The sequence below is a fragment of the Dermochelys coriacea genome, chromosome 1 (genome assembly GCF_009764565.3).
Source record: "Dermochelys coriacea isolate rDerCor1 chromosome 1, rDerCor1.pri.v4, whole genome shotgun sequence".
In the NCBI taxonomy this organism is placed as follows: Eukaryota; Metazoa; Chordata; order Testudines; family Dermochelyidae; genus Dermochelys; species Dermochelys coriacea.
This window is the reverse complement of record NC_050068.2, coordinates 302843260-302855794: the sequence shown is the minus strand read 5'-3', so window position 1 is coordinate 302855794 and position 12535 is coordinate 302843260. Positions and strand designations below refer to the sequence as shown.

General features: G+C 37.3%; 1 protein-coding gene across 4 annotated transcripts in view; it reads left to right on the top strand.

Annotated features, from left to right (window-relative positions):
* The window catches only part of DOCK4 (dedicator of cytokinesis 4), a 397340-nt gene that overhangs the window by 128185 nt on the left and 256620 nt on the right, over positions 1-12535 (top strand). For all 4 annotated transcript variants that reach the window (XM_038397445.2, XM_038397456.2, XM_038397428.2 and 1 more), the window contains exons 2-5: positions 2475-2558; positions 6190-6230; positions 7850-7905; positions 10128-10224. In XM_038397445.2, coding sequence (XP_038253373.1) covers positions 2475-2558; positions 6190-6230; positions 7850-7905; positions 10128-10224 — 278 coding nt within the window. The remainder of the gene's footprint in view (positions 1-2474; positions 2559-6189; positions 6231-7849; positions 7906-10127; positions 10225-12535) is intronic.

Below are 12535 nucleotides of genomic sequence, written 5' to 3'. Positions count from 1 at the left end.
TAACTAATCTGAAGTGAAACACAGTATTTCTTTTGTTTTTACAAATACTTTAAAACTTTGTGGGCTACAGAGTTGGGTAAATCTTGTTAACTGATGTTTAGTGCTGGGGGCAATTCTTGTATGACCTTTTAAAATGGGCATGAGATCAAAATAAAATGTTTCCCTAGGCTAAACTATTACTACTTGATGTATCTGTTCTAAAAGATAGGGTTTGTCATGCTGCTTCAGAATCAAAACCTGGAACTTTTAGGTGAAGACTCAGAAATGAATTTTAAATTCTAGTGGTCGTTTATAGCTAATCACTTCTGAAGATAAGTGCAATAAGATCACAAGGCAGGACAGTACATTATGTCCTAATTGGATATGTTCATTGCCTACAGGGAACCAAACAAATAAGTGTAGTCGAGAGGCTGTAAAATGGACACTTAATTTGCAGTTGGGATTTAGAGATTATTGCAGTTCTTTGGCTGGGGTAGTAGCTCATCTATGTACATGTGGTTTCCTTTTTCCTTAGTGTCGGTATCTTTTGTTACGTCTGCCTCTCTGACTTTTTTTGTTCTTTTCTACACATATTAAGATTCATGCTTTATGACTACTATTCTTGTAAGTAGCCTTCTGAAATGCCCCACCAGTCAATTGATCCAGTAACATGTTCTGGTTTAGCTGTATCCTTATAAATTTCTTATGGTTTTCCTGTTAGTTAATGGGTTTCAAAATCAAGCCCTGAAAGATTATTAGCAGTTCAGGGAATCAAATCAGTCTCCTAGGTTAATAAGCTAGTGTCACAACCTGTTTGATCTTACTTGGCATGTTAATTCAGGACCTAGAATCCTGAGTGCATAGGGTGATCTGGAGCCCAACTGATATCTGCTGTGTGAGTGAACGTCTATTTTATTACTTCTGGATAATTGGGGTTTCTCACTATAGGGCTTTTGATTTAACTTTTGGATTTTGATCTCATTTTGTTTTTGTCAGGCTTTAACAACTTTTTTTAAACTGTAAATATGACACTAAGGGCTAACTTGTGCCTTTAGGCACAGCCTAAAGCCGGCACATTTATGTGAATAGCATCACCTAGGAGTAGCTCTGGGGGAGACACTGAGATTCTGAGGTACAATTTCTTCCCTGTTTCTTCTGAGGGAAAGTACTTCACTGTATCCCTTCCCATGCCAAACCCCTTATACTTATTCTAGGGTGTGTGTGGGAAGAGGAGGGGCCTAGCCCAGTCGCTTATATCAGAGAGTACAGTATACAGAGAGCAGGATCTGTACTCCACACCAGATATGGACCCACAGTTGAGGCGGAACTTATTCACTGCTGCAGAGGGGTGAGGTGTCATAACTTCCCACCTCAATGAAGTAAGACATGGACGCTGTCCTGTTATTGTATCTGTGAATATACTTTGAAGGTTGTTTTTTTTTAAATCCACAATAGAGAATACAATCCTTTTTGATATTGTGCTTCACAAAATGTTACTTGTTTCAAAATGTGCGTCTAACATATCCACTTTGCAGGGCTTGAAAATTTAACAAACATAGTATTAGCTGGAGGATTACCTGATAGCTAGAGGTAGAGGCTTAAGACCATGAGGGGCAGAGGGCTATTAGCTAGGTCCAAGAACAACACACTGGTGAGAAGCTGTACTCCCCTGATTACAGCTGGTACTAGGAAGAGGAAGGATGCAAAGGTTTCTAACTGTGTTGTCTGTGGACCATGTTTGGGGCTCCATCTCACATATTTCTAGTTAGTAGGTGCCCTGTAAATTGGAAGCCCGCCCCTTCTAGCTGCTAGAAAATGTCTTTCTTTTCTTCCCTCCATTTTGCCAGAGTTGCAATGCTACTGTGAGGCTAGAGTCTTTACTCTTGGCTGAGGTGGAGAGGGATCTGAGAATAGGAAAAAGGTCTCTTTCTCTTTCCCATTCTCCATTTTTGGATCTCATCCTTTGTGAATAACTTCATTACCTGCTTTTGTTGCTTTTCCAAGCATTTCCTATCCACTGGGTCCTGAATAGCTTTAGTTACATTGACCAGATATATGTTAATTTCATCTTGATGTTTGGCAAAGGTAGAAGGAGCAATACAAGCACTGGTTGTGTCTGTCTTGCAGACTCAGGAAGTCTGAAATGCATCAGTTCCAATTTGAAAGGATATTATAACAGTAGTAAAGGCTAGAAACTTTAATTTAAAAATTAAATTATCCAGAAATCAGTGGATTTGGCTTGAGGACAGCCTTTCCACTAATTTTTTTTTATGAGTGAGCAAGTGGATTTTTCAAGTTCTGCATTTGGAATTCCATTAACAAAAATCACATGCTTTGGTCTTTGTGTATTTGAGTCAGTCAACAACTCCATAATTTTCATTAAATGTCCAGGTTAAACGCATTCCTTTTCCCTGCTGCATAAAAGTTTTAATAACAAGGAGCACGTCTGATTTTTTTCAATGTTGTGATTAACTAGAGTATAATATCTCTTTCAGTGATAGCCAGTTTTCGAGGAACAGTCCCACATGGCTTATCATTGGAGATTGGAGACACAGTTCAAATACTAGAAAAATGTGATGGTAAGTACACAGGTTAAAACTCTAGGTTTTAATGAATTGTTACTGTGCTAATGTGAATTTGAATCCCATCACTCTTTGTTTAAATGAAGCAAAAATGTACATCTATGCTTGCATGTGTTTAGGCTTGAAAGGATTCAGTTTTTTTTAAATGTCAGTAAATATTGATTTAACTCTGCACAAAGAAACCTATGAAAAAGTATTTCCATTGATAAGAATTGGTAAGAACTGATAACGTTATCCCAACTATACATACAAAATGATGAGGTCTAAATTAGCTGTTACCACTCAAGAAAGAGGTTTTGGCATCAGCGTGGATAGATCTCTGAAAACATCTGCTCAAAGGGTAGGGGCAATGAAAAAAGTGAACAGAATGTTAGGAGCCATTAAGAAAGGGATAGATAACAAGACAGAAAATATCATAATGCCACTATATAAATCCATGGTACGCCCACACTTAGAAGACTGCGTGCAGTTCTGGTTACCCCATCTCAAAAAATATATTAAAATTGGAAACAGTACAGACAAGGGCAACAAAAATTATTAAGAGTCTGGAACAGCTTCTGTACGGGGAAAGATTAAAAAGACTGGAACTTTTCAGCTTGAAAAAGAGATGACTAAGAGGGGATATGATAGAGGCAGGGCCTTCCCTAGACCAAATGGTGCCCCAGACAAGGAGAGTCTTCGGTGCCCCCCCTCCATTTGTTAAACTTTTGGAATATCTTATAGCACTATGAGTCCGGTGCACCCCAAACCCCCTAAACCCAGCACCCCTGGGGTTGCCTGGGTCAGGTCACCTGCCCCTAAATCATGCCCTGGATAGAGGTCTGTAAAATCATGACCGGTGTGAAAAAAGTGAATTAAGAAGAGATATTTACTCCTTAACACAACACAAGAACCAGGGGCACCCAATGAAATTAATAGGCAGCAAGTTTAAAGCAAACAAAAGGAAGTACTTCTTCACACAATGCACAATCAACCTGTGGAACTTGTTGACAGGGAGTGTAGTGAAGGCCCAACTATAAGAAGGTTCAAAAAAGAACTAGATAAGTTCATGGAGGATAGGTCCATCAATTGCTATTAGCCAAGATGGTCAGGGATGCAACTCCATGCTCTGGGTGTCCTTAGTTTCTGATTGCCAGAAGCTGAGAGTGGATGACTAGATTGCCTGTTGGGTTCGTTCCCTCTGAAGTATCTATATGATGTTCCCTTCTGGTGTTATCTGGACCAGTGATATGCTAGATCACCCCAATCCTTGACCCTGGGAGCCAGACTTACCCTGCTCTGCTGTGAGAACCCCGACTCCTGAGCTGTTCACGCATAGCCTCTGTCATGTAAGCTGTTCTTTGGATTGTGCAACTGAATGACACTAGCCAATATCTCCGGTCCCAGACACAACCCTAGGAACCTCCATCTTGCAGTGTCCAGTTATGCCCGCTGGATGTTGCAAGCTTATAGGACTTCATCAATTTAACAAAGAAATTGATATGTACCTGGCTTATTATCCCAAGGGGAGTCTCTGACACACTTTAAACCAAACACACTGCTTTAGGTAGAATAAACGAACAGATTTATTAACTACAAAGATAGATTTTAAGTGATTATAAGTCAAAACACAAGAAGTCGGATTTGGTCAAATGAAATAAAACCAAAACGCATTCTAAGCTGATCTGCACACTTTCAATGCCCTTACAAACTTAGATGCTTCTCAGGCTGGCTGGCTGGTTGTCCTTCAGCCAGGCTCTCTCCTTAGATCAGCGCTTCAGTCACTTGGTGGTGATGTCTGTAGATGAGGAGGAAGAGCATGGCAAATGTCTCTCCCTTTTATCATGTTCTTTCTTCCCCCTGGGCCTCCCCCCCCCTTCAGAGTTAGGTGAGCATTACCTCATCGCAGTCCCAAACTGACCAAAGGAAGTGGGGTGACTCACTCGAGAGTCCAGCAGATTCTTTGTTGTTGCTTAGGCCAGTGTCCTTTGTTCCTGTGAGGCTGGGCTGGGTTTGTCCCATACATCCCTGAGGAGGTGAGAACTTCCCCTCTGCTCTTGGAAAGTTTTTTCCGGGGCTTGCTTTAAGCCATGAGGACACATTCTCAGCCTCATAACTATATACAGGAAATTACAACCTATAACATTACTATAACCATGATTACTATAACATTATTATAACAACAATGCTCAGTGTATCATGAGCCTTTCAAAGACACCCGACATGACAAACTTTGCATTAGATACCACACAATCATATTATAAGGATGAACATGGGGGTGCTGGGTGTTCCCCCGAAGTACAGAATGTCTCAACCTAGTATTGGCCACTGTCAGAATACAGGATACTGGGCTATATGGACCATTGGTCTGACCCAGTATGACCATTCTTATGAAATTTTCAGATAGACAAAGTAGAAAAAATGGTATTTGAGAACTTATTAGAATTTTATTTTAAGAATACTTACTTTGTATATTGATATGTAATGTTCACAGCTTGTGTTTTAATAGTGATAAAGCTTTTTGAATCTGTGTCTGCTGTGATTATATAATTATCTGACCACCATAAGCTCCCACAACTGTGAAAATTAAAATCAATAAAAATAAAACAATGCTTAAAACCCATAATATTTGCGCAATTGTGAAAATTTAAATTGATAATGAGCTAAAAATAAGCTTACAAATAAATATTGATCATATCCATGAAAATTATAATAAAAATTAAATTCTTCCAAGCCTACATGTTTCTGTATGTCAAAGGAATTCTAATGACTCGGTTTTATCTTTGTAACTGTATTCCTTTTTGTTTCTTATCTATGTTTAATTAATATCCAGGGAGAAAATAATTGTTAAGCAGTAGGGAGGTCTCATTGTGACTTTTGTTTTTGCTCTCTCGGTTGTTTTTCCCAGGGAAGCTTGACTTTCAGCAGGAGGCTTTTAAACTTCATGCCAAATCACAAGTTTAAATCCTAGAGTAGTGTTAAAGATTCCTGACCTACTTCTGTTTTGATATAGAGGCTCCTGGAATAAAAATATTTTTGGACTTGATTTTAATGTATGTACAGAACTAGAATAAAGGAAATAAAATTGCATTTCTTCCATAGAATTTCCTTAAGATCCTACATAAAGTCAGTTTTTCAAAGCTATATTTTTGTTGTTTAAGATAACATACATTTGTTGACAGAGATGTGGGGGGGGTTAAACAGCTGATCTAGTTAGTCATGAATGATTAATCTTTGTCACAAAATGCATTAAATCTGCTTTAATATTTTGAATTTGGTTCTTTAGGATTTTTAGAATAATAATGTAGCTAATAGCCCTAGCCTGGTCAGCATAATCATAGTTCATAATAGCAGTTAATGGTACTATCTACCTTTTAATATTCGACATGTTGCTTGATACAAAAAAAAGTAAGATGCATGGTTGGGGTCATATTTGGAGAATATAGCCGAAAATAACCATAAAGCAATTTCAGTTGATATTTTAACGAGTTAAAAAATTATTTTTCAATGCACAGAATGTACTCAAAATGACTGTAGTCTATTACACTGTGGTATGTAATAGTCATAGCATTCCAAAAGAAAAATATACAAGTTTTTGAAAATGGCAATGGTTTGCATGTTTAAAAAAACAAATATTATTTCTCCACAGGCTGGTACAGAGGATTTGCCTTAAAAAACCCAAATATCAAGGTAAAAACCCAGATGTTTCTCACTATAGTTTGAATTCTTTGACAAAAATGTAAATTCAGTCAAACATGTTCATAGCTGAGTGTAAGAATATGATAATCACCATTATGGGAATGCCACAGTTTGATAAGATACTATGGTATTTGGTGTTATATGTTTTAAAATCAACGTTGACAGAAGTATCCTTGATCATGGATTATATATAGATAGATAGATAGATATTTTAATGCTCTCATGTTAATACTGTGAGCCCCTTGGATGTCAAGACCTCTTGGCAAAATTAGGTTTTGTTTAGGCAGCATAAATTAAGCCTGGGGGCTTTAGGGAGAGCTAAATGAAATTATAGAGAGCTAGCTATCATGAATGCATGGTGAAAATAGTATTGATCAGATGCTTTGACTTTAATGTGCAGACTCAGTGTAGCCTCAGAGCCCAATTAGATAGCTATTGTACCTCTTGCAAATGCACATGACACTTCTTGATGCCAGTGAAAGTCATAATGCTAGAGTGAGATCCCTTATTCTTTCTGATTTTTACACTTTTTTGCATTAAAATAGGTTTGGAATTAGATTTTGGTGCTGTTGGGTTCTCATTTTTGTATCTTAATCTGTTTTGTAAGACATTTGCAATTACCCTTGCACCGTTTTGGATTTGAGCTACAGCCTAAAGTGAATATTGATTGCATTTGATCATCATGTGCTTACTGTCAGTGTAAGTTTGTACCCTACCAGATGTGTCAAAAAAAGTTATGAATGGGACATCCTAAATACAACTCAAGCTCTGTGAGGAAATGAGCTAGCCATTTGTGCAGTGTTGTCACCTTTTGTGGATGAAGGTGATTTTCTGAACTTGACCTTGAAAACTAGTCTTCCTGAAGGCAGCATGGTCTGCTAGCGTTGCTCTGCCAGACTTCTTCACTAGCTATTCTACTATCTGTCTCATAGCAAAACAGGGCACCATCAACTCTTCTTAAACCACGAAGGATTTATTTTTAAAAATTTTCCATTGAACATTTTTTTAAAACTAGTAACGTCCTTTTTGGAAAACTCATCATGGCTTTTTCTTGCAGTTGTTTCTTTAGTGTAAACTTGCCTGCTTTTGTTTACAGCCCTGCTTGTGAATCACAGTGCTCTGTAAGGAGTGCTTGGTGGTAGTTAATTTTCTGCTGCTTTGCTACCAGAGAATATAAAAGAATACTGTATTCTTGAGTAGATCCCAGATAAACCATGGAGTCATTAAAAATGCTGTGTTTTGAAAATCCATTCCAGATGTCAATTTTAAGATGTCATAGATAAATGTTGGCCGCAGACTATTTGACATTGTTCCCTTAAAATTGGACTTAGTAAAAATGTTAACTATCAAAGAGCTATGCTGCAATGTTCTATACATTCTATACACAATTTTAGCTTTGTATTTGAAGTTTCAATCATTTAAATCTATATAATATATACTAAATAGTCGCAGTGGGATTTTTTTGTCACAAGTAGTGTCACTGATGAAAAGAATCCTTTCTACATTGTGCAAGGTTTTCTCTGAAATGGTTAGCCTAAACCAAGGTTCTCTCCTAACAGTAGGCAGCTTGTTAAAACTTTGTGCATTTATTAAACTATTTTCTCTTTCAGGGTGTATTTCCATCCAACTATATTCACTTGAAAAATGCTTGTGTTAAGAACAAAGGGTAGGTTGTTTTTATATTCAGCTATTTAAGGAGGCTGAAAAGAAGGATCTGAACTTTTACAGATTTTTGTAACATGGGTTCTTTTCAGGCAGGATAAAGATATAATTTTCACTGGTGTTTAACACTGTAAAACTTCAGCTCACTGCCCCCCAAGGATTTAAATGAATGTCCTTAACCAGCCTGGCACTTTCATTCAGGCAAAGATAGAAGTCACTTATTCTAAAAATACATGGGCCAGAAATGGGGAAGTAATTTCTGTGTTGTCTAGCATATGCAGAGAACAATTACTTGTTTTAACTTCTGGTGTTACTCAGACTGAGTTTAATAGGCTGGCTCTCTTATTTAAACACAATAGTAGCTCCCTACAGGGTTCTGCATAGAATAGTCTATTAGCCATTGCTGAACATTGCTCATTTTATTTAGTATGTCAGCTGCTTCATGACAGAACTAGGTTGCCATTATTTGAAACAATCTCCTGGCATTCACACACAACGTTGAAAGGGACATTTTCAAGTCAGTGTATGAGTTATAAAAAGATTTTATAAATCTAAAATTTATAGAATTGTTTTCATGCTTTTTGTTTTTAAATTACAATAAAACATTTTTTGTTTTAGTTTTGGATGTCTGCTAGTCTATTTTCATTATCAAAAGCAGAGTTAGTAAAAACCAAGAGGTTAGAAATTCTTTCAATTAAAAAAATCCTAACATGTTAGTAAAAGAGAGAGTGACATTTTGTTAAGGTGTCACTTTTAACTTGACAACAACCCATTTAAAATATCCTGTTTATCAGTGGTTATCAGCCAGCACAGGTTTTTTCCTTAGGTGTTTGCACAATTCCTGAACATTTATTTCCTAGAATTGACCTTTTGTTACATGCATTAACAGAGGAATTATTGATTAAAATTAGCAAAAATCATTTGGAATTACTCATCATGGAAGAGTTCTTGTTTTCAGAGTCCTTTTGACCTGAAAGGATCTGGATAGCATGTATTACACAAATGCTTGAAGGTTTAAAACTACATTTCCCTTATGGGAGGGGAGAATAAGAAAGTGAGTAGAAGATCAAAGCTCCATGACTGGCAAAAAAATCTTCTTCCTGTTTGGCATCCTCTAACAACTGGAAACCTGGTCAGGACAAGTGAAATTGAATTTCTTATTGCCTGCTGAATGAGCCACTGTCTGCTACATTTCTAAATTACTATGCAATCTCTGCCCAGCCAGTTAAGCCATTCAGTAGGGCTGGTTGAAAATTTTCCACTGAAATTGTTTGTAGACAGAAAATTGGGTGCTTGACAAAATAAAACCCTTTGTTGAAAGTGCACAAAAATGGTTTTGTGTGGAAAATTTCACCTGCTACATGCCCCAATTTTCCTTTATGGGTTCTGCTCTGTAGCCAAATTACCTCTCCCATGATGCTGTGTGGCCAGGGAATCACATGGTGCTCCACAACAACTCAACAAAAGGGGAGACTGTGGTGTATCATGGGAGATGTAGTTCAGCCAAGAAGCCAGGCCATAGTTAACTATTGCAAACAGCCTCTTCCTCCTCCTCCTGATTGGACCTGATCCTCTATGGTGTGTGCTGTTTTTACATCTGTGTAACTTTGAACTAATGGAGCTGCACTAGTGTAAAATCAGTGCAACACAATGGAGGATTTTGTCCACAGGCTTATTTGAGAAACGTATTGTTTGTCATTGGACAATAACAAGTCAACTTAATACATTTTCCTAACTAAGGCAGAAAGTCACAACTCCTGTTTCCACACTGAACAACCTTGCTAGCTTTCTTTCCTGAGTCCTTGCTTCAATTCTATCCCCTCTTTTTATAGGAATTGCATTTCTGGAGTAATTTACGTAAAAGGAAGTAAAAAAAAGGGGGGGGGAGCATGTTCACTTGTTTAGTCACTAAATTATAATAGCACCAACAAACTTTTCTTTTAGCTAAGGAGATGTATGTTTAGCATGTACAAACGTGCTTGAAATAATTATATTGATATAAAGCTATGGGTTAAATCCTGCCTCCTTTGAAGACAATGGCAAAACTCCCATTGACTTCAATGGGACCAGCATTTCACCCTATGTTGTTTTTTTTTTTTCAAGTAAAAAGAAAGTCCCAGGGATGTTAATAAATATCAACATTTGTAAGAGAGAGGTTTTATGTTAGCAATAGTAGTGTGGTTTATATTGTTTGTGTAATGCCATATATTCTTCTGGATGCCACAGGCAGTTTGAAATGGTTATTCCGACAGAAGACTCCGTTATCACAGAGATGACATCAACTTTAAGAGACTGGGGGACAATGTGGAAACAACTTTATGTGGTAAATACTATATAATATTGCCTCGCTTGAATGCAGTTTAAAATAGATTCTGTCACCTTACAAATAATAAAATAAAGTGGTTTGTATTTAGGAAAAAACAAAAGAAAAAAAGTTTCATCCAAAGATCATATTGTTTGTTTTTTTTTCTCTGTGCAGGATTTCATTTAAACCTTTTTTTTCCCCCCCCCAGTTTTTTTTAATCCAATATGGTTTTCTGCCAGAGACTAACTAGGACATCTGTTCACTGTGTAATTGATAGTAACACAGAAGAATAAATGGGAAAGGCTTGATTAGTTATCAAAGTCTAGATTTAAAAATGGTACAATTTGGGACCTGTGACTGCAGAAATCTGAATGACAATATTAACATGGCTATTAAAAAACAAAGACCAAAAAAAGAGCAAGAACAAGAAGGTCAAATGGTTCTTTTTCAAATATAAACAATCAAAAGCCACAAACAGTAGAGTGAAGGAAATAATCTAGAACATAGTAACAAACAGAAGGTAACATGAAAGAATTGCAGTTTCAGTCCATAATATTAATCAAACAAGAAAGTAAAGTGCCACAGTTAGTTGCAGCTATTGTAGGAAGAAAAGGACTCGGGGGAAAAGAGGGAAAAACATTCTTCCAAAATCTGACACCTTTACAGCAGCTGTGGCTTTGATTTGACTTTGATTTTGGAATGGGAGGTTAAATTTTGCACAGATTGTTTTAAAAGAAAAATTTTTTTGGCGGACAAAAAGTCAAGAACCTACAAGCCTGACCTTGAACCTCTTTTGAAAGAAATGCTGAACAGCCGTGGAAGGAAAGCAGCTTGATACTTAAGTAAAAAAGCATCAGCCACACTATTAGAGGCTTGTTCACCTGCACATCTACCAACGTGATATATGCCATCATGTGCCAGCAATGCTCCTCTGCCATGTACAGTGGTTAAACTGGACAGTCTCTACGTAAAAGAATAAATGGACACAAATCAGACGTCAAGAATTATAACATTCAAAAACCAGTCGGAGAACACTTGAATCTCTCTGGTCACTTGATTACAGACCTAAAAGTTGCAATTCTTCAACAAAAAAGCTTCAAAAACAGACTCCAACGAGAGACTGCTGAATTGGAATTAATTTGCAAACTGGATACAATTAACTTAGGCTTGAATAGAGACTGGGAGTGGATGTGTCATTACACAAAGTAAAACTATTTCCCCACATTTATTCCCCTGCCCCCCACTGTTCCTCAAACAGTGGAAACGGCCCACCTTGATTATCACTACTAAAGGCTCCCGCCCCACTCGCGCTCTCCTGCTGGTAATAGCTCATCTTAAGTGATCACTCTCATTACAGAGTGTATGGTAACACCCATTGTTTCGTGTTCTCTATATATATAAATCTCCCCACTGTATTTTCCACTGAATACATCCAATGAAGTGAGCTGTAGCTCACGAAAGCTTATGCTCAAATAAATTTGTTAGTCTCTAAGGTGCCACAAGTTCTCCTTTTCTTTTTAAGATAAAATGTGTTTCACAAAGTAAAAGCGTGATTGCCGAGCTGAAACAATGACATGCTGCCAGACAGAAGAGAGATTTAAAAATACTAGTACTGAAGGTTGTCAGTTACATAATAAGTACAGCATATAAGTTAGTTTTAAAAATATTGGCAGGATGGGAGAGAATAGCTTTTATTTTGGCTTGCTGTACTTTTTCCTTTTTTCTTTCTTAGCAAAGACAATTTTTGGTTGCTTGAGTCAATTGTCTTGTTTATACTTAAAACCCTGCAAACTCAGCATGGGTCAGTCTGTGATCTGAGAGCCCTATTATCCTGTTTGCATGGGTTGCAAAGAAACCAACCCCTGTAAATTAACGTGGAGGTCTGATTATAGATTAAGTCCAGCCTCCAAAGAGGGCATCCATTCTTACTTACCTCAGCACCTCCTGAGTAGAGCCCAAATTTAGCAAAGCATTGACTTAAGGCCATTCCTATTCAGCAGCATCGTACCTAAACATGTGGTTAAGTCCCATTAAAGTCAATGGTGCTTAAGTACATTCCTAAAGCTAAGCATGTGCATAAGAGTTTCGCTAAATAGGGATAAATGTACTTCTGATGTGAGGTCTAATTAAGGAGGATTGTAAAAGGTGAAATCATGGCACTACTTGTAGAAAGGAGGCTGACTCAAAGGATAGTTCCCATGGATTCACAAAAATTTGTAATTGTGAACATCCTCCATCCGTTTCTATAAAATCTATTGAACCTTTACTACTGAAAATTTGGAGAAAAAAAATCTGAAAAGGAGTTTTAAAGTTACTGTGTTTCAAGGAT